Source organism: Colletotrichum graminicola (assembly GCF_000149035.1).
Source record: "Colletotrichum graminicola M1.001 genomic scaffold supercont1.3, whole genome shotgun sequence".
Lineage (NCBI taxonomy): Eukaryota > Fungi > Ascomycota > Sordariomycetes > Glomerellales > Glomerellaceae > Colletotrichum > Colletotrichum graminicola.
In genome coordinates this window covers 1,303,085-1,323,796 of record NW_007361007.1, presented here as the reverse complement: position 1 = coordinate 1,323,796, position 20,712 = coordinate 1,303,085, and the positions used below count along the sequence as shown (strand labels likewise).

Sequence of the window (20,712 nt, the reverse complement as noted above, 5' to 3'; positions counted from 1 at the left end):
AGCTAGTGTATGATGATGATGCAGCCTCATTTCAAGTAGATTGCACAACATATGGTCGGATCCTCAACCATAGTCCCTCGCTTAATGCACCCAAAAATTCATTCTTGCAGATTTGTTTATTTTGACCACGCTTGCCTGTCGCATTAACTATACAAGCACATTTCATGCCCATGCGGGCTATCCTCACTAGCCTTCTGCCATCCTAAGATGGCTCGGTCCAGTTGACTTGGTCCATGACTTCACCAGCAGCCGGATGGGTGTATCCGATCCTCAAGCGTAACCGCAGCGGCTGCACTCATGTTAGCTATCGGCTCATGCTCGATTAGAGGGTTGGACATTGACTTACTCCCTTTGCCCCAGAAACAATCATTCTCTGGGTAGCCTCGGCGCCAGGTCCAACATCCGTGCTTGAAATGGCCATGAGCTGGAGCTTCTGCGTCTTGGGCACAGCGGCCTGCATCCCTACGTTCGAAAGAGACGCAGGCCCGACGTTCTTGAATCGACCAATTACCTGGACCAGGCCCTCAGCGTTGCGTTGAATCTGAAATCCGAGACCCAAGCCGTTGTTGTCGTAGACAGGAAGACCTGCTGGGACCTGCGGAGTAGGTTGCGTCTGGGGTGGAGGATTTGCTACAGCGGACATGGAAGACATCAAATCCAAGTTCGAACCACCCATGGCCGAAATTGGAGAGGCCACTGACTGAGCAGAATCCTGGGAGAAAAGGTCCATGATCGAAGCAGTATTGGACTGTTGAGGTGCAGGAGAGGCTGAGGTAGGGGGCGGCGAAGAGGTGCCGCCAAGAATATCCGCCAGAAGATCGGTGTTGGAGGCTCCGCTGGCAGCCGGTGTTGTCGTCGGCGGAGTGTCCATAAGATCGAAAAGCAGGTCCTGCTCAGTGGGTTTGATAACCCTGGACTTCCTGTTCGCAGCCTTGGCCTTCTTAGTCGTAGTCGCTGCACCCAATACACGGGATTCCTCCTTGATTTGAGGAGGCGGCATCTTCTCGAGGACACCTGCGCGAATCTGGTCGTAAGAAAATAGGTTGCTGTACTCGACGGCTCTTTGCTGGACCTCAACGTCCAAACTCGTCTGGTGAACCTTGAGAAGTTGACGGATCCGGTCAATTTGCGCAGGATCCGCCAGTCTCGTCGTCAACTTGACGAGCGCCGTGACAATATACTCGGTGGAAACCTGGGTTGCGTGGTTGCTGTTGAGTATAGTCGTGAACAGGTCAATGAGCTCGTGCTCCTTGATCTCCCGTACGAGTTCTTCTTCTTCGTACTGACCGCCTCTCAGCAGAGCGTCTCCATACTCGCCGATGCACCAGGCTCCAGCTTGGGTAAGACTCTCTTGCGTGATATCCTTCTTTAAACTAATGTAAAGCTTCTGAACCGCATATGTCTGCAGTTCAGGAGTAGTGGCGACTAGTCGAATAAAAGAAGACATGATAGGCTCCTTGACGTAATTCCCAGCGAGTGTGAGAACCCGGAGCATAGTGTCGACATGCCAACGCTTGTTCGGTGCGAACTTGTCTGCGGCAATACCAATTTGGCTGGTCATTGTCGGCTTGAACTCGTTGTCAGCCACTTCCAGAAATGCGAGCAGTTCCCGGATGAGAACCCGCACGTTGCTCTCGTTGATGAGTGTAAAACTTAGTTCAAGCGCACGTCTCCTGATACTGATATCCGGATCTCTCAGGCACTCCAAGATCGTGTTGCGATGTCTCTGAACAGCGTTCGGCTCGATGGCGACCACCTTGATGAGAGTATTGAGAGCGACGTAGCGGATGTTGTTGTCCCGGTTGGATAGGAACTTGCCCAGAATGTTGACACCAAGCACGCGGAGACCGGAATCCGCCTCGATATCGAGAATCGTAAGCACGGCCTCATATAGAATCGAGTTTCCGACGTTCTTGGACGAGTCTGTGTTTGTCGCGACCTGTGCCAAAATGTCGTTGATCTGCTCGCTGACCCGCGCGTCGCCAATCGCCAAGACCCTCAGCAGGCGAAGGATCTTGACTTGCACAAAAGGATCGCTGATGCCTGTGACGTCGTGTTCAGGGGTGTAACCAGAGGTCGCAAGCGCTTTCAGGGTCTTGACCAGATTCGGCACAAACATCTTGAACTTCTCAACAACACCTTCCTCCCCGCCTTCCTCCTCGTCGGCTTCGCACAAGCTTGTGGCTAACGTGAGGCCGCACAATTGAACCCCGTGGTTACGATCGGCCAGGAGGTTGCTGACTTTGTCCACAAAGTGTTCCTGCAGGTCCGGGACCTTGCGACATATCCGCATGGCGCAAAGTGCTGCCTTTCTCCGGATATAAGGGTTTGACGTGTTGATGCAGGATTCGACTTGCTGAAACAGATCTCGAGACATTTCGATGGAGGCAATGTTACCAAGGGTGCAGAGGGCCAAGCCGACGACATACTGGTTCGAGTGGGCGAGGTCGCTACAGTATGTTAGCGTTGTTGGCGCAAGATACAACTTGTTGCCGTCTCTTACTTCTGAAGGGAGTTCGTCACGAGCGTTAGAACTTCCTGGTTCTCGTCCAGCAACAAACTCGTGGCCAGATGCCCCAGGCGTTTATCGGCGAACCTGGGCGAGGCCAGCAGCTTCAAACACTCGATCTGACCAAAATGTGTTCTCTCGCCGAGGGTGAAGAGGTAAAGGAGCTTGGCAACATTGTTCCGTCTGTTGGGTCAACCATCAGCCATCGTCTGCAAAGGGTGTTCCTAAAGTCTCAATTCATCTGCGCACCTCACGCTGTGGTCTCCGCTCTCTTCTCTGAAGCTTGCTCGGATGGATGCGCTCTCCTTCTGGATGACGGCTCGCTCGTCAGCGATGGTCTTGGCGGCACGAACGTTGCGAATGAATTGCTTCACTAGAGTGTCAACTGGTTAGCTCCAGGCCAGCGACATAGCACAGAGAGGGGCAGGGGCTCTCTCGCACAGGAACTCATGTTGGGCAACAGAGGCGGCCCGCGTAGGGCCTTGAACAGGCTGCTAGAGCCTGAATTGGAGATTCACACGGAGGTTGCAGGCTCGTCAGGAGCTCTCGAAGTTGCAAGTCGCCGAATGTCGAAGATGCTCGAGGGGGTCGTGTTGCGGCAGACTTCCTCCAATGGTCGACGAATAGACCAGATAGACGGGCCAGGGATGTCCAGTCCAGGCCGGCTATGCTAGCTGGTCAAAGGTCCACGTCCAGCTGGCAGGTGGTAGGTTACAGCGCCGTCACGTCTGTGGGGTCGAAGTAGGCTGCAGCCCAAAATCTCAGGCGTAAACCATTGCGGTTGTCGGTGAGACTCCATAGGTCAGGAGAGGGAGGCTTTAGGGGTTCATTCAACACGTCAGGAATCTCTTAGGTAAGCTGCAGTGTTCTGTGCGCTCTTTCACTGTGTGTTAAGTTACACTTAACCGCTATCCGCAGCTCCTATAATAAGAAGCCTCAGGCCTATATGAATAACAGGCGACAAACTAAGCTTGTCTTTCACCAACAAAAGGGCCTATACCGAAGACAGTTTTTTTGCTTCTCCAACCTAACAATAGTGGACAACTCAGGCGTGACCAATATCAATGCTTGTGCATGATGCCTTACCAGACGTGCTTGTGATAGGCCGCAGCAATACAACTCTCATCCACAAACATTCCCACCATGACAAGTAACAAAACCGCAGATAATACGTTCACAGCATGAAAAATAATCGTAATAAGTGCTGATTGAATTTTAGCATTCGTCGCCCTAGAGACAGCATCACCCTTCTAAGTATAACTCCTGTCTTGTTCAAGTACATCTTGTCTCTGTGTCGGTGCAGGGGAGGGGTTGTGTGTTCGTTAAAAAAGCATTGTGGTGGATCGGGAACAGAACAGGCAAGTGTCCTGGCAGTGAGATGTAGGCATCGAGTCCTCCATCCATTCGGCTGTCAAACTTATGCCTTCACTGGATATCCTTGCGTGGGAGCTCCAATGGTCCCAGAAAGTATATCCTTTAACCAACCCAGACTCGGTGAGAACCTGCCTGCGTCTTTCCTCACATAGAAGATCATGCTGCGCGGCCAAAACCAGGCGGGGTTGATCGACAGCCGCTCTACCAACCTGACGCCTTACTTCTGCATCATGAGCTGGACGAATTCGTTGTCTGACGTAACCCATTAGCACCAGGAGCAATACAGAAGGCATGATCGCGAGCCAGGGTTCTTACAGTCAATGCGTCCATCGCCGTCCTGGTCAGCCTCGCGGATCATCTCATCAACCTCATCGTCTGTAAGTTTCTCGCCGATCGAAGTCATGACATGGCGCAGCTCAGCGGCGGAGATGAAGCCGTTGTTGTCGCGGTCGAAAACCTATGTCTAGTCAGTGCTATTCCCATCGAAAGTTGCGCTAGCCCTCCTCACCTTGAAGGCCTCCCGGATCTCCTCTTCGGAGTCGGTGTCTTTCATCTTACGAGCCATCATGGTGAGGAATTCTGGATAAGCTACAAGTCAGCGAATCTGTATCCTGCGAACGTTGGATCAGGACTTTTGACGTACCAGGGAAGTCAATAGTTCCGTTGTTGTCAGCGTCGACCTCGTTGATCATGTCCTGAAGCTCCGACTCGGAGGGATTTTGCCCCAGAGAGCGCATGACGGTACCGAGCTCCTTGGTCGTAATTTGACCTGTCCACCTTCTTTAGCCCTCCATAACGATAGTCTTATCTCCTGGCATCCAAGCCATATTGGTGTTGGATTCGTATCGAAGCGTTCGCGGGGGCTTCTGCTAGAGCAGGTGTGCGGCGTCGAAGACGAGGGGAAAGGGGGTAGGGTACTAACCATCGCCGTCCTTGTCCTACGGTGGGTTAGCAAAAGGCCACGACGGTCGCCGGAGGAAGTATTGAGGAAAAGGCGACGAGTGAAACAATTCAACTTACAAAGAGGGAGAAGGCCTCCTTGAATTCGGAGACTTGCTCTTCGGTGAGGGAGTCAGCCTAGTTAGGCCGCAGCCGCGTCAGTTTAGCTTGCCAAAGTTGTCAACCCCTCAGCCGCGGGGTCACCTCCTGACGGCAGCATGAAAGCGGAATGAGAAGGCTAGAACTCAGGGAAAGGACAACTGACCATGATGAATGTCCGCGATAGAGTGTGGGGTGGCTTTTTCGGTTTGTCTTGTGTTCAGGAAGAGTCTGCGATGATTGGAGACGGGTTGGTTGAGGCCGGAGTATATTCACAAGTGTGTTCTGTTCGTACGTCTTGGCCAAGTTGGATCGCCTGGATGCCTTTGGGGGTCGAGCTTTTCTTTAGTGTGCAACTCGTGGGGAGGAATGGGGCAGGCAAGGGGGGAAATGTCGGGCGATAGGGGGGCCGCGGGCCTGGAAGCTGACAGGCTGGGCTGGCATGCAGATGGGAATTGCAGCACTGCGAACGCACCGCGAACAGCAACCGTCGAGCCAGTGACTGGCAAGTGCCAGCCTTTTGGTAGGTACATAGGTAGGTAGCGTAGGTAGGTACTCGACAAACGCGTAGTAACCCACCTTCGCCTTTCAGCGTACCAGGGGGACCTTCGTGCATTCTAATTGGTAATTGGATTTCGACGGCCGCCCCGAGGTTGGGATGGACCCTTCCCCCTGCTGAATAAAGGATGATTTGGAGCGCGGACCTGCCAAATCAGTCTGTCCCCTAGAGTTTATGGTCCTCCTGGCTACTGGCTACCTAAGGTAGTACACTGCAACTTCCATTGCAAGATGCTGACATAACACGTACGAGAGCCCTCTGCACTGTTGTCAGACACCTGTGTACACCTCTGCACAGTGAGAAGTAAGGTGCTCTACCGTCTTTCCAGGCCCAAATTCACGCTAGCCTCGACAGTAAGGAACGGTCCACACGCGGCTCAATCCGTCCAAGACGAAAAGGCCCTGACGCAATCCGTCCCCAAGGGTTGCTGGCATGAGATACCTGTTCAATTCATCAACGCTTTAATGCACTCCCTGTTGGCGCATCTCCCGACTGCATTACTACGCACTTTTCCTTGACTCGAGGAATCCAGTCATCCTGGAGCTGCCTGTGATTGTCTCTGCTGCCGTGCACTCGACTAGCTCACAAACCGACTGCAAATCGAAAAGCCCGCTGTTTGCGACTCCCTCCCTCATTATCCTACTTCGCCGATACTAGTAGACGCGATTCGGGGGCTTAGAACTGAACCTTGCCTTTTTGGACAGCTAAATCAGCCCGCCCTTGACACCCACCAACCAACCCATCCGGCATCTGACGTACCTCTTTGGACGGCCATCCCGAAGTTGCTCTCCATACCCACGTTGCTGCTGCTGCTCTGCAGTCCCATGCCAATGGTGTCCTGTTCTGTATTCGCTACCATTCGTTCATGACGACGGACCTGAGCAGCCCGCGCAGCGAGCGACAAAGAACCCCAGGCTGAGGAGCGCCATCGCAGCCGACCCTGGCGTCCGCCATGTGGCGAGACCGCACGAACCTGTATGTTGCTGCACTCTCTCACCCTTCATCCTGCGAACCACTTTCCTGCTAACCAGTCTGTACACAGCTACATTTCCTATCGGCAGTCGTACGCGCACCATCCGACGAAGCGGACAAAGTACAGCGGCGCCGCCGGTGGGAACAGCTTCGGCGATGCCTTCCCGGGAAACAGCAGCTATGCCAGCGGCAACGACGATACGCGCGGCCTTCTATCGGTTGGCGCCTTCGAAGACGACGGCGATGCGGTCATAGAGATGGACCTCTTGCCCCCACGATGGGTCGACATATCCGACAAGATCACTGAGCTGCTTGCCGACATAGCCACCAAGAGCCAAGCCCTTGAGCGCTTGCATCAGAAGCATGTGCTTCCCGGCTTCAACGATGAGGACACGAAGAAGGCCGAGGAGCGTGAGATCGAGACCCTTACCCAGCAGATTACTAAAGGCTTCCACGACTGTCACCGCTGCATCCAGCGGGTCGAGCAGATGGTTAGAGAATCCCAGCACGCAGGGACGATAACTAGTGCAGAGGAGACCATGGCCAAGAACATACAGATATCCCTGGCCTCGAGGGTACAAGACTCCAGTGCGCTCTTTAGAAAAAAGCAGAGTGCATATTTGAAAAGCAAGTGTTTAGTGCCATTCCGAAACCCGAAGGTTGGGCTAACAGAAGACAGAGCTGCGTGGGATGAGCGGCCTCGGCGGCGGCAGTGGGGTTGGACCAGGTGATAAGGGGTCAACGCCGCAATCCTCGAGTTCCTACATGGACCCCTCGATGCTTGAGTCCGACGCCGACAGATCTTTCTCGCAGTCGACGCTTCAGGCGACACAGCAGAAGCTCCTGCAGTCCAACGACGCGGCCATTATCCAGCGCGAGCGAGAGATCGAGGATATCGCGCAGGGTATTATTGAGCTTGCCGACATATTCCGCGACCTGCAAACCATGGTCATCGACCAGGGCACCATGTTGGATAGGATAGACTATAACGTTGAGCGCATGGCCACTGACGTTAAGGGCGCCGAGAAGGAGCTCGTTGTCGCCGCGGGCTACCAGAAAAAGACGACCAAGCGGAAGATTATCCTCCTCCTGCTTATCATCATCGCGGGAATGATCATTCTGCTGGTGATCAAGCCCAAGCACGGCGGCGACGAGTAAGATGGGCTGGCCGAATGTGAAGTGCGGGGCGCCCAGCCTGTCTGTGCAAGGCGCCACGAATGAGAGACGAGAAGTGTAAACATTAAATGTATGAATTTGACTAGAACAATGAGCGAACCCGGGGTCCAACATTCACCTGTGATGATCTTGGGATCATTCCACGCATAAACACCTACGGCATATGCGTTATTACAGATAATGTAACACCGTGCTCAATGCCTGTCATGTGGCCTTTCCTTGATATTCTTCCATCATATCTTGCAGCATGGGAACTTCCGGAAGCAAATCCCGTCCAGCTGCTTTGTTGAACAATTCGTGCATGGCTGCAAGAGGTGGCAGGTCAGCCTTGTTACGAGATGCTCTCTTATCCCGTAGTAAATATGCCCTAGCTAGGCACCTGATGACCTCCTCTCGAACGACAGCGGCTCGGAATGGGATACCCCGCTCGTTAAGTATAGCCAGAAACCGCACACCCCTAGCGACGGAGTACTCTGAAGTGGCTGTTGAGTTGATAGAAACCATGCGCCAGTTGCTGCTGCATTTTGAGAAGCCTGCCTTGAACCCCCAGCGAACAATTGCGGCGTGCAAAGCGCGATTGTCGAAGATCCGGCGCACCGGGTGGTGTTCATGGGTGATAGACAAATCAGCCGGCACAAGAACGTCGGTGGAGTGGCCATCTAGATCCGAAGGTGGCACATCCAGGTAATGAACGGGCAGGAGACCACCCTCCGAAGCGCAGAGCTTCCCGTAAGTGTCGATGATGCCAAGGCATAGGTCCTCCAACTCGCCAATGCGGCCAAACTTGCCAAGGCCAAATATGATCTTTTGCCAGTAATGCGAATGGACAGGCTTTTTGAGCAATACCAGGCGCGTAATACAGGCGATAGCCATGTTCCAAGCATCCCGGTTCGTGGCAGTGGTCCTTGGGTTCCATGGTAGTATGTCAAGGACGCTCGAGCAAATGTGTCGTACTGTTGCTGTTGACACATCGATGTTCATCGACCTCATGTCGTCTAGCAAAGCCAAGACCTGTCTGCGTTGGCCATGCTTGACACATTCTTGCAGTAAGAGGTTCGACGTCGAGTTAACCGACTCTTCGACCATGGCAGGTTGAATTGCAAGCAGTAGCCGATGCGTTTTCCAGGCCCCCTCTTTCAAGGCTTTGTCACGAATGCTCGCCAATATTAGTGGATCATCGAAGACGTCTGGGTGGATGTCTGTATGCAGCAGTTCATACAGCAGTTCGTTATCCTCGTTCTCAGCAAATCGTTTGAGAACCAGCGAATACACTGAACATCCGATGCCAATGTTAACCTTTCGCAATTGCTCAATGCGGGCCACGACTCCATGCGCCGTAGATTCGCGCAACGCAATTGACTGCAACGATAAAGGGCCGATTTGGCGCACGCCCAAGGCATGGGCAGCATGGATTGCGAAGTCGAGCGGTATCCAAGAACTTGCGAACCACCTTGCGCCCAGGGTGTCGCTGTGTCGTCTCCCTGGGGCGTCGTCTTCATCGCCCTGCGCGCCCTTCATAGCATCCCAGAGGGCGTCGTCCTGTTCGTTCCAATATGATGATGAGTTCAGGCCCAAGACCATCTGTTCCTCAAGCTCGAGAGTGATGGATGGGAAGTATCGAGCGAGGTACCTTAAGTAAGGCTGCGAGTCGGGAGTTGGGCGAGGTAGGTCGCGTTGACGTATAAATAGACTGCGCCATTCGTTGCAATGTTGGGAACGGCCACTGCGATAGAGAAGGGGTATAAGCTCATTGTATAGGCTGCGGTGTAGGGATGTGACATAGATAGTTTGCAACGTCTGTTGCAAATCGGCCTTAGCAGTGACGGCAAACTTCTGCAGCAAAACACTGAATTCTTCTCGCCCAGGATCAAAATTCGGCATCAGGCGCAAATGCCACTGCATCGCTCTGCGGTACTGTCCGTTGCGCAGACAGTATGATATTGTTGTCGTGTATAACGACGGCCACTGCACAGCGTGAGCACGAAGTAACCATTCTGAGAAGAGAAACGCATCCTTAAGCTCGTCCTCGTTGGGGAGGATAGCTTCCAAGATGGTTCTCCAAAACGACTCCACTCCTTCGCTTTTCACATCGTATAATGTTTTGCGATGCTGCACGACATTCCAAACGGCCAAGACGCCGTCCTGTCCATGCTGTCTCTGTGCTGCTTCAAGAACACTGAGCCAGAAGGAGGCGTTGTTCTGATTCTTGGACATGTCCACCAGCCGTAGGTTGAACTCGTTTGGAGAACAAACGGCTCTTGAGGAGACGGTTTGTCTGTCATGACTAGATCTCAGCCGCTTCCCCAGACCCTGCACGTTCGGCTTTAAATTGGGTGCAAGCCATTTCCGCGGCTTTATGTCGCCCGAAAATGTGGAAACAGTGTCTAATCTTGATATTCTCTCTCTCGATGAGCTGGGACCGACGACAAGGCGCGGGGAAGAGGGCATCGGGCTCGATGCCGAAATATTGGATTCGAGGGATTCGGTGCCGTAATGGCCAACTTCCGTGCTAGACTCGTATAAGCTTTTGCAAGCGTTCCTCGGTAGGGTTGAGGCCGTTCGTCGAAGCGCATCGAGTCCTTGATATGGTTGTCGCCGGCCAAGGCGTGCTCTATTCAAGTGACAGAGGCATTGCGAGGCCAGTTGCATTGCCCCGCGTAAAGAACCACCGAGGCAAAATTGTATGAACGCAAGGCTTCAAGCATAGCAGCCGATACGTTACCAAAGCAAAGATTTGGGGGTAGGCTGCATCGCGAGGCTGGAGCTGCAAGTAAGAGCTGTCAAATGAGAAGAACTTCGGTCTCAGACCAAAAATCAGTGCCATTCGCTGGGAGTTGGCTGGAAAGCGGGCCTGCTTAGTCACTTGGTCATTTCGGCCCACCAATCCAAGGCATGATCACATCTTCCTGATTGATCCGTCCGTCCTTCAAAGTTGACATTCGAGAAGCCTACGACGCCGCAAACCACCACAACCCCCGAGCATATCGCAATTGATCGATCAAAATGGGGTACGTGACTCCCTTCGAGACGAATAATTCCGTCGCGGATATCTGAGCGCGGTTCACCGCCAATGGCTTCCAGTCTAGATGCTAGAAACAATCATCGTACGAGGGTAGTTCTGACGTCTGCACAGTCTCGTCGACGCGAAGAACAAGGTCCCAGAGCTCCAGAAGTTCTATCAGACGGCCTACAAGGAGCACACCCGTCTCTGGAAGATCGTATGTCGAATTGCCCCGATACCATACAACCTGCGTACCCATCGACTGACAGGGGCTGACTTAATTATCGCAGAACCCTCGCAGCCGTCTCTACATGACCCCCTACGTTATTCTTCTGTGGGGAACACTCGGTGGTACGTTACAGACCATGAGCAAGGTTTCCCTGAGCTGGGCACTTACAATCAAATAGCCTCTTTCTATGGCGCCGGCCGCAAGGTTCTCGGCTACAACACTTACTTCGGTAAGGAGTAGCTGTTTCGCGACGTATTCTGCTCGGTAGAGGGAGAGACTCGGGGTCGGACTGCATGATTCTTAGGGTGATCAATAGACCGAATTGGCACTAGACTGGGTTTCTTCTGTTACATACGTTGCTGTGTTGGTGAGGTGAGGAAAGTGGTAACGTCTCGATCATGAAAGTTTCTTGACTATGCCCGCCAGAATTACCAAATGGCAACCCTTTCTTGCGCCTTGTGTGGCAGAAAAGGTCATCTAGAATACATATGCGCACTAGCACCGCCAACAACGCCAAAATATCGGTTCTTGCGCGGTAGCCGGCGCTCTCATGAGGCGGTCACCGCTAACATCATCCAAACGTTCATCCGTTACACCTAGTAGCCGCTGGCCCCTGGTGCCTTCTCGTCTTTCTTCAGGCTGACCAGGAGTTCACGGAAGCGCTCTTTGCCAGAGCCAGAGGCGCCGCCCTTGGCGCCCTTTCCGCTAACGTCAACCAGCTTCGCAATCCGCTCCCAACTCGTACCACCGGAGACTGTGTCCTCGCGGCTGGCCAGGAACAGCTCGGCGTCCTTGCGGGTCTGGGAAATACCCTTCTCCTTCTTGGCATTATAGTTGTTGTAGAAATCGTCGATATTCTCTCGGGCCTCTTTGATGGTCTCCTCACGCTGAGCGGCAAACTGCTGCGCACGCTTCTCGTTCTGTGCATCTCTCTTCTCGCGCCATTCGCGGATCACTGCGGGCTCCTCCTCTTCCTCAACGAAGGCGCTGTAACCGGAGTTGTAGTTGACGCTGGGCGCTGTGATACCGGCACCGGGGATCGCACCTGGAGCAAGAGCCTATTCATGCAGTTTTAGACAAGACAAGACATGTGACAGAACGGCGTGAAAAACGAACCTCATTCTGGTTGGCAAGATCGGGGAACTGCGACTCGAAGGTGGACTCTTCGCTGATGACGTTGCCGCTACCCCCGCCACCCAGCAGGTCGTCATCGCCAGTACCGAAGGCAGCAGAGTCGTCAACAGTAGCGAATTGGTCGGCATCATCGCCGAGGAGGGCCTTCTCACGAGCAAGGAAGTCGTCGGCAGAGGGGGAGGCGCCTGAGTCTTTGATGTCGGTTTGGGCTACATGCCACTTGTCAGCTTGGCCATGCATTCATAGCTTTATTATGTACATACCCCCCGAATCAAAATCTTCTAGGGAAGGGAATCTGTCGGCCATTTTGATAACAGTTGTGTGTTGTGGTAACGAAAAGGAAAGGAGGACAACTGGTCGAAGTGGCTCAGTACTAAGGATCAGATGCCCAGATACTAATCGCAGTTGATGGGTGTTGGCGGGCAAGTGAGGGTAAGATTTCTCAAGGCCTTGGCGCAAAGTTTCGCAAAGCAAGAGTATCGACTGGCAAGCGATCGCCTGATTAGCGGGATTCAGATGCAATCGTGGGTGTGGTGTAGGCGGAAGGAGCAAGACGAGGTGACGGAAAGAGGGTACTTTCGATGGATAGGTACGTACAGCATAGCATATGAGGCTACCTCAGGAGCGGTGATTGCCGTGTACAGCGAAGCTGTTCTTGTCGGTTAGTTGAATGCGCTCTCTTCGAGCAGTGTCACCTTTCTGGTCCGAGCTAACTACCCCCATGCAACCATGGAAGGTTACGGATACGTTAGGGGGAGATAAAGAGCTGCTTAGTTGCATATCGTTGGTATTGCAAATCAAATTTCTGTCCTAGGTGGCTAGGGAGAACAGGAGCAACCACGTCTAATTCCTCAGCGTTGTTTTGATCCCATCCGACCTCCATTAAGCTGACATCAATATCGAATTCTTCCCGGCCAACCCACGAATTCATCAGAAGAAGCGCATTTCTTATTGCCCAAGGTCTACAGCCCATCAGACTATTTATCTCTCTATAAGAAGAGCCGCCTTATGCACTGACCCGGACACTTGCGCAAGCAAGTTGGGGAGGTTGGGTGTTTGTTTGTTACTGGAGTTTCAGGCCCGGTGATTGATTGATTGTAGACCTTTTTTCCCCCCTCGCCCACCTTTCCCATTGGGCGGCGTCCTTCACCTGGAATTTCCCACCTTTGCACATCGACCTTTTTTTCCCCTTGACTGCAACCCCCCAAAAAGAAAAGAATACGTGCTATAAGTCATTGTCGCCAACTCACACACATCCTATACCCAGCCTCAGGGCATGTGGCTTTGCTCTCCCCGGGGGAAAAAATCTTTAGACAACCTGGATCGTGTTCGCGACTCCAACTTCCTTCACATTCCTTAAATTCTCCCCTCTCAGTTGCAATCGCCAAAGACACACCACCTCTAGGCCCACTCAAGCAGACCAACATGGCGTACAACGACGATGCTGTGCTGGCGAAGCTGTCAGCCTTAAATGAGAGCCATGACAGCATTGCGACTGCGGCACAATGGATCATGTTCCACAAGTGAGCCCACCCACCGACTCAGACTTCAGACTCACACCCTTTCCATCAATGGACAAGCTGACTTTATTTCCATAGACGGCATGCAGATCGCACAGTGCAGCTCTGGTTGCAACGCCTTCGCGATTCATCAAGTACCAAGAGGCTGAGTCTGATTTACCTTGCAAACGGTAAGTGCCTCTGGGAACGAAGTTGCTGTCCAGTTTTCAACAACTAAGGTATGACTAACACACCTGTAGAGGTTACCCAACAGTCAAAGGCTCGGCACAAGGAGGATTTTCTCATCGCTTTCTCTCCAGTCATCGCCGAGGCGACGTCATTGGCCTACAAGGGAGCACCGGCTGAGATTCAAAACAAGCTCCGGAGAGTCATCGATGTATGGAAAGACCGCTTCATCTTCGAGCCGTCTGTGCAACAGGCCATCGAAGCGCGCGTTGATGGTAGGCGCACCCTTGCGAAGAATATCATTGTGATGTACTGACGCTACGATAGAACTTGACAAGGCCCGTGGAACTGCAAAGACAACATTCAACAGCCCCGGCTTAGGCGGTTTGTCTATACCCCCTGAGCTCACTCCGCTCGTCGCCTCGTACCAGGACGTCTCAAAGCTCAACCTGCCCACTAAGACGGCCATCAGCACAGCCAATCAGGACTTCGATAAGATCACAGACCCCTCGATACCTGTGCCGTCCGCCCCCGTCTACGCTGCACGCCTCAACGGGCTACTGAAAAGCCTGGCCAGTGCCGAGGGGGCTGTTGCAGAATGTGTCAAGGCCCGAAAAGGACTCATTGGCGAACTTGAGAAACTTCTCGGTGTAACCCAGGAGGCGCTGGCGAATGACGAGAGACAGTACAGCGAATTGACCTCGCGCAAAGCGGAGACTGAGGAGAAGAGACGCGAGATCGAGCAAGCCATCATGCGCGGTCTGCCCGTCCATGAGGCTTCTCGATCCCCTGGCAACGGAGCATCCAAGACACCAGAGCCGGAGAGACCAGAGGTGGAGGCACTCACTCCCCCGCCTATCGAGGCTTTCACGCCTCCTTCTGTGGAGGCATTGACCCCCCCACCTGTCCTTGATGAGCCAGCCGCCCCTCGCCATGCAGATACAGACCGCGGACGCTCAGCTTCAAACTCGGGTTTCCAGCCTCCCGCCGCATCTGGCATTGAAATGCTGTCCGCCCTTGCCTCTCAGTACCAGTCGATCCCTGTCTCTGCCAACGGTGCGAACAAGAGGCGCCGGCTTGACGGAGAGGACTTTCCGGACCTTGGAGGCGATGATGGGATTGATGCTGACGTGGCCGAGATGCTGCGCAAGGAGAGCAACGGCAGCGCTTGAGGAAGTCTTTGTCACGGACTCTCCGACATCAACGCAACTAAGACGATTTGAAGGCATTGGAAGGGATCTTGTAATACTATACTAGAAAGTACGCTGGGCGCGTTCTTGGCTTGAACGGTAATCACTAAGTCCGGACTGTTTTGACGCTAAGTCATGAGGCAGGGACTGTCATCATACTCGATCTCTCCTCCTTCACAAGTCCTGGTTGGTAATTGTGGCAAGATTGGAGCAAGGTTGTCTTCCCTTGTGCCAGACCATACTTGGCAATTGCAGCGTCAGGTTCCGCTGCATTCTCACTAGTGTCTAGATACCGTGTATGTAAGAGAATTGAGAAGCTGTGGGCCATTAGAATGCAGAACAGGCAGCTAGTTACTAAACATCTGAAATACCAATTTAAACCATGCGGACAAAAAAAAACCGAAAAGCGGTCGTGGTTTGATATCTTCTATTTATGTCCCTTTTCTGTCTGAGTTCGTTATATTCTTTCCATAGTACGTGTCTATGCGAAAGGATTGGAAGCGATAGCAAAGACAGATGGAAGGAAATAAATGATACAAAAGAGGCAGGAAGCGCCGTCATCTGCATGCTAGCAAGGCTTGGTTGGGTCGATGATGATGCTCCTGCCTTCCTCGGCTGATACGCTGTGAAATTTCGGCGCAAAGATACTGTCGGCCCGACTATCACCGAGGGGCCCGGTTGCAGCGCGTGTCACCGGTCACAGGGTGCATTTGAGCCTGTAAATTTTGAGCGCAGACCGATGACGGAATCCTTCCCGTCCTTTAATCAGCCGGGCCTTGACTGTTGAATCCATGCGCAACTCGCCCATTTCCTTCGTATGATGACGCCTCATTATTCCACGCTCTTCGACTATGCGCTTCCCATGAGATAATATCATTCAGAACCCATTCTACAATGGCCACGGGAGTAGCGCGATCAGCGGTGTTGCTCCCGCACCGCGTCGGGAGCTGCCCTACGACTTCAAGCTCGCTGTTGGCGACTCTCCCCGGCCTGCGCAAAGCCTCGACGACATCAACGACCCTACAACATCCCCTCATGTCACAGATCAGGTACTTGAACTCCAATTCGGTTCAGTCATTATCTGTGACGCGATCTGCCGCTACTCCTTGTTTTGCGCGACGACAACCAACTCCATTCCTTCAAAAGCCTCAACTGCCCGGGCCGATTGCCGTCCTGCGTTATTTCTCGACCGGATTTCCCAGAAAACAAGATTCAAAACCTATTGCACGATCACAGACGGCTCATGAGAAGGAGAAGAATTTGAAGCAGGTCGAGCCGGCTATCCAGGATGATGAACAACTTGACGACTTTCAAAAGACCGAGAGGGCCGCCAAAGCCGCTCAGGTTAACCTGAGCGCGAAGCTATCGAAGGAGGGCAAATCACAAGGCGGGAAGGCTGGTTTCTCGGAGATATGGCGGTTGATCAAGATTGCGCGACCGGAGCTGCGGTGGCTCGGAATCGCCATGGTTTTCCTCGTCATCTCGTCCAGCGTCACCATGTCCATTCCGTTCTCCATCGGCAGAATCCTCGACATGGCTACCAAAGACCCTTCTGAGGATGCGCGCTTATTCGGACTGACTATGCCGCAGTTCTTTACTGCTCTGGGCGTCATTTTGACAGTTGGTGCCATGGCCAACTTTGGACGAGTCATCCTCCTGCGCATTGTCGGCGAGAGAGTTGTCGCCCGCCTACGATCGTCCCTGTACAGGAGAACATATGTTCAAGACGCCGAGTTCTTTGATGCGAACCGAGTTGGAGATCTCATTTCACGCCTCAGCTCAGATACTGTTATTGTTGGCAAGTCCATTACCCAGAACATTAGCGATGGTCTGAGAGCTCTGTTCAGCGGAGGGGCCGGCTTTTGTGTCATGGTTTGGCTTAGCCCAAAGCTGACTGGACTACTCCTGATCATGTTGCCGCCCGTTGCTGTCGGCGCTTTCTTCTACGGACGCGCTATCAGGAACGTGAGCAAGGGCATTCAGAAGAACTTGGGCACATTGACCAAAATTGCTGAAGAGCGCCTCGGGAACGTGAAAACAAGTCAGGCGTTCGTTGGTGAGGTCCAAGAGGTCGCTCGCTATAACAACCAGGTCAAGAAGATATTTGCTTTGGGAAAGAAGGAGTCTACGATTGCAGCAACCTTTTTTGCCTCGACGGGCTGGGCCGGCAACATGACCATTCTCGCCATGCTCATTGTAGGCGGCAACTTCGTTCGCGACGGAGCTATGAGTCTTGGGGACCTGACCTCTTTCATGATGTACACGGCTTTCGCAGGATCCAGCTTGTTCGGTCTATCGTCTTTCTATTCCGAGCTCATGAAGGGAGTTGGCGCTGCCAGTCGTTTATTCGAGCTTCAGGATAGAAAGCCCGGCATCTCTCAGACGGTTGGGCTCAAGGTCAAGTCGGCACAAGGTCCTATCAAATTCTCAAATGTTTCATTTGCATATCCCACACGCCCGGCAGTCAAGATATTCAACGACCTAAACTTTGAGATCCCTTGGGGTAGCAACGTTTGTGTAGTAGGACCGTCTGGTGGCGGTAAGTCGACTGTTGCTAGCCTGTTGCTGCGTTTCTACAATCCTACCTCCGGCTCTATTACTATCAATGGCGTCGACATTTCAAAGATGAACGTCAAGTCTTTGCGTCGTCGCATCGGCATGGTCGCGCAAGAGCCCGTCCTGTTCTCCGGCAGCATTGCCGAAAATATCTCGTACGGTAAACCTAACGCCACACGAGCCGAAATCATCGCAGCAGCTCGTCAGGCAAACTGCAACTTCATTAGCGATCTTCCTGCCGGTTTGGATACACAGGTTGGTGCCCGAGGCTCGCAGTTGTCTGGTGGCCAAAAGCAGCGGATTGCCATTGCACGAGCACTGATCAAGGACCCCGACATCCTCATCCTTGATGAAGCTACCTCGGCGTTGGACGCTGAGTCTGAGACGCTTGTTAACGCTGCTCTCGCCTCGTTACTCAAAGGCAAGAATACGACCATTTCGATTGCGCACCGACTGTCAACCATCAAGCGTTCCGACTTGATCATTGTGCTTTCCAACAACGGCGGCGTTGCCGAGATTGGCAAGTATACAGATCTATCGGCTGACCCGAACAGCGCGTTCAGCAAACTCATGGAGTGGCAGATGAGCGGTGGTGAAGTTCCCGATTCTCGACCCGGCGACAGAGGCCATATCACAGAGTCGGAAGAGATCGAGTCCGACCTTGAGCGAGAGGATCCTGAGGAGGATGCTGGGATTCAGTCGCATGAGGAAACCAAGGAGCAGACACCGCGGCGGTGATCGATTTGTGTTCCTTTGGATATAGCAGACGAAGAGGCTCATACACCAAGAGCAGCCCCTCAATACATTTCTTTCCTTGTGTTCTGATGTTATAAGCCGCCCACGTGCCGTTGAGCAGCCACGGCAAGTCCCGTGTAACTGCGGTGCATCTGAGCGCTGGCATCTTGTATACTTTCATAGCATTTACGCGCGACTCATCTGATAGAATCTACTCCGCTCGGTCTGGATGGACACTTGGGGTCTTCAGATAAAAAATCAAGATTTACAGTTACGAGAGGTACGGCCGCCCGCGAGGCACACAAGATTTGATGTGGGCTGTCGGCGTGACTTGGTAATCTGTAAGCATCCTAGTATCATTACCCCCCCTTCCGGCAAACAAATACGAAGACAAATACGCACCCGAAAAGACTGGCTTAGCGGGTTGTAGCAATTCCGCGTCTGCGTGATCCTACGCTTCCCGCTTTCCTTGCCGAGCCCAAAGCGGATGAAAGACTTGGGGAGAGTTGGAGCTCCCGGGTGGCTCTGCTCTCAAGGTCCAAGCTTCCCCTGTCTGCAAGCGGACTGCTACATAAGCGCCACCAGTAACCGAATGTCTTGAATCAGACAACCGCAGTAACACGTGAAAGGAAAACAACAGGATATATTTCCCTACGAATACACCCTGCTAGGGATGGTCGTCAAGTCTGGTCCGTAACGCCAGAAAACCTCAAATCCGTCTTCCTTGCCACAGCGCTCCTCATTACCCCGTCACCCATCATCATCATTATCATTATCTCCATGGCGACTGAACTTCAGAGCGTATTTGAGGTGGACGGTCACAAGCTGCACAGCACGACCTGGACGGTAAGAGGCACACACGCAGATACACTCCCAGCTCGTCCGCCCTTGGACCAATCTACTTTTCGCTAACCCTGCATCGCAGCCCCAAGGCACCATCAGGGCTAAGCTCGTCTTTGTCCATGGCTTCAGCGATCACGTCGGCCGTTACTACGAGCTTTTCCCTTACCTTGCAGGTCGCGGCATCCAGGTCTTTAGCTGGGACCAACGTGGATGGGGCCGCAGCGCCGCGAAGCCCGCCGATAGGGGCCTTACGGGCCCGACGTCGCGTGTGCTCGCTGACGTGGCTGCCTTCATCCGTGATAAGCTCTCGTCTTCGTCCTCGGCGGCCGTGAACGTGCCCTTGTTCGTCATGGGTCACTCTATGGGTGGCGGCGAGGTTCTTGCGCTGGCAAGCGACCCGCAGTACAACGACCTTGTCGCTCAAGTGCGCGGGTGGCTTCTGGAGAGCCCCTTCATCGCCTTCACACCCGGCGAGGAGCCGAGCTTTCTGAAGGTGTTCTTTGGCAAATTGGCGAGCCGCGTGTTGCCACGCCAGCAGCTCGTCAACGAAATCCCTGCCGATAAACTCACGCGCGATCCGGCGGTGCAGCAGAGCATCCGCGACGACGACATGATGCACAACACGGGTACGCTAGAAGGGCTCGCGGGGATGCTCGAGAGGACGGACTCGCTGGCCAACGGTAAGCTGCGGCTCAGCCCAGAGGTCAGGAGCCTGTGGCTCGGCCACGGCACCGAGGACAAGACGACGTGCTTTCACGCCAGCAAGAAATGGCTCGGCGCACAGAGCATCGATGACAGCACGCACAAGCCCTACGAGGGGGCGTACCATCAACTGCACGCGGACTTGTGTAAGGACGAGTTCTTCAAAGATGTCGGGGACTGGATCTTGGAGAGGGCTGAGGAGGAGACTGCGGCAAAGCCTGAGGCCAAGTTGTAGGAGGCTGAACGAGGCTGGATTGTCATTGATCCAGGGTCTTGTACTTTGACTTGCGATGACGATCTGTTTCGTCGCATGCCTATGGTGATTGATGTGACGGGGTTCATGCTTTTTGACTATCTCCTATCGATTCTACCCTGCCGATTCTTCCCGAAGATGACCGCAAGCGCCCTTCAAGCCCAACAGAGAGAGCACCAGCAGGAAAAACAAGCCAGCCGGCCATCGTGGATGGCGTGGTTTCGGCTGAGGACCCATGCGGACGATGGAGGAGACCAACCGGTCAATGCCTTCTCCAAACGGGTGGGGGTTCTTGGGTTCCGGTCACGCCCGAAGCGCGACGGGAAGTATGGACGAGAACGGGGTTTCCTTCCCGCCAGTCTCAGTCGCTGCTTTCACTAGACGACGTTTCGTCTCATAATATAAAGTACAACCGCAACCCGCGGCGTTTTTACAACTACCTACACACCTTCGTTGCTGTTGCCCACGCGGATCGGCCCTCATCTTGTGCTGTTGGCGGTCCTCCAGTTGCGACACATCGCATCCCAGAAGTGCGGAAATTGGCACAGCTGCCTAGGTATACGTACCTAACCATCTACTAACCTGCCAAGGTACCTACCTACCTACCAACCTTTCAGGTACTCGATCTCTAGTGTCAATCTTGACTCCCCCACTACCGCCACCGCTGTGGAGGACCTGCAACCTGCTATTCGGGATGATAAACGACCTCGACTATCCCAGATGACACCAGCATCAGCATAAACCCCGGAGCGTTTT

General features: G+C 53.4%; 9 protein-coding genes across 9 annotated transcripts; 5 read left to right on the top strand and 4 right to left on the bottom strand.

Annotated features, from left to right (window-relative positions):
• Window positions 1-202: 202 nt before the first annotated feature.
• GLRG_01281 (uncharacterized protein) lies at window positions 203-2,960 on the bottom strand (the record flags this gene model as incomplete). The annotated part of the gene is made up of 5 exons (XM_008091966.1): window positions 203-289; window positions 347-2,450; window positions 2,504-2,692; window positions 2,759-2,882; window positions 2,951-2,960. 5 exons carry the CDS (start codon window positions 2,958-2,960, stop codon window positions 203-205), a joined length of 2,514 nt encoding a protein of 837 aa, XP_008090157.1.
• A 1,140-nt stretch (window positions 2,961-4,100) lies between these two features.
• GLRG_01280 (calmodulin) lies at window positions 4,101-5,090 on the bottom strand (the record flags this gene model as incomplete). The annotated part of the gene is made up of 7 exons (XM_008091965.1): window positions 4,101-4,135; window positions 4,199-4,340; window positions 4,392-4,462; window positions 4,527-4,652; window positions 4,806-4,821; window positions 4,904-4,960; window positions 5,088-5,090. 7 exons carry the CDS (start codon window positions 5,088-5,090, stop codon window positions 4,101-4,103), a joined length of 450 nt encoding a protein of 149 aa, XP_008090156.1.
• Window positions 5,091-6,432: 1,342 nt separating this feature from the next.
• GLRG_01279 (SNARE domain-containing protein) lies at window positions 6,433-7,610 on the top strand (the record flags this gene model as incomplete). The annotated part of the gene is made up of 3 exons (XM_008091964.1): window positions 6,433-6,455; window positions 6,523-7,040; window positions 7,132-7,610. The coding sequence occupies 3 exons, from the start codon at window positions 6,433-6,435 to the stop codon at window positions 7,608-7,610; spliced, it is 1,020 nt and encodes a 339-aa protein (XP_008090155.1).
• Window positions 7,611-7,832: 222 nt separating this feature from the next.
• GLRG_01278 (pentatricopeptide repeat domain-containing protein) lies at window positions 7,833-9,842 on the bottom strand (the record flags this gene model as incomplete). The annotated part of the gene is made up of 1 exon (XM_008091963.1): window positions 7,833-9,842. The coding sequence occupies one exon, from the start codon at window positions 9,840-9,842 to the stop codon at window positions 7,833-7,835; it is 2,010 nt and encodes a 669-aa protein (XP_008090154.1).
• Window positions 9,843-10,631: 789 nt separating this feature from the next.
• GLRG_01277 (uncharacterized protein) lies at window positions 10,632-11,098 on the top strand (the record flags this gene model as incomplete). Its single annotated transcript, XM_008091962.1, has 4 exons — window positions 10,632-10,636; window positions 10,762-10,846; window positions 10,920-10,980; window positions 11,037-11,098. The coding sequence occupies 4 exons, from the start codon at window positions 10,632-10,634 to the stop codon at window positions 11,096-11,098; spliced, it is 213 nt and encodes a 70-aa protein (XP_008090153.1).
• Window positions 11,099-11,454: 356 nt separating this feature from the next.
• GLRG_01276 (clathrin light chain) lies at window positions 11,455-12,298 on the bottom strand (the record flags this gene model as incomplete). Its single annotated transcript, XM_008091961.1, has 3 exons — window positions 11,455-11,916; window positions 11,975-12,201; window positions 12,256-12,298. 3 exons carry the CDS (start codon window positions 12,296-12,298, stop codon window positions 11,455-11,457), a joined length of 732 nt encoding a protein of 243 aa, XP_008090152.1.
• A 1,119-nt stretch (window positions 12,299-13,417) lies between these two features.
• GLRG_01275 (uncharacterized protein) lies at window positions 13,418-14,849 on the top strand (the record flags this gene model as incomplete). The annotated part of the gene is made up of 4 exons (XM_008091960.1): window positions 13,418-13,515; window positions 13,591-13,682; window positions 13,752-13,952; window positions 14,005-14,849. 4 exons carry the CDS (start codon window positions 13,418-13,420, stop codon window positions 14,847-14,849), a joined length of 1,236 nt encoding a protein of 411 aa, XP_008090151.1.
• A 912-nt stretch (window positions 14,850-15,761) lies between these two features.
• On the top strand, window positions 15,762-18,161 carry GLRG_01274 (ABC transporter; the record flags this gene model as incomplete). The annotated part of the gene is made up of 1 exon (XM_008091959.1): window positions 15,762-18,161. The coding sequence occupies one exon, from the start codon at window positions 15,762-15,764 to the stop codon at window positions 18,159-18,161; it is 2,400 nt and encodes a 799-aa protein (XP_008090150.1).
• Window positions 18,162-18,938: 777 nt separating this feature from the next.
• GLRG_01273 (hydrolase) lies at window positions 18,939-19,938 on the top strand (the record flags this gene model as incomplete). Its single annotated transcript, XM_008091958.1, has 2 exons — window positions 18,939-19,004; window positions 19,084-19,938. The coding sequence occupies 2 exons, from the start codon at window positions 18,939-18,941 to the stop codon at window positions 19,936-19,938; spliced, it is 921 nt and encodes a 306-aa protein (XP_008090149.1).
• Window positions 19,939-20,712: the final 774 nt, after the last annotated feature.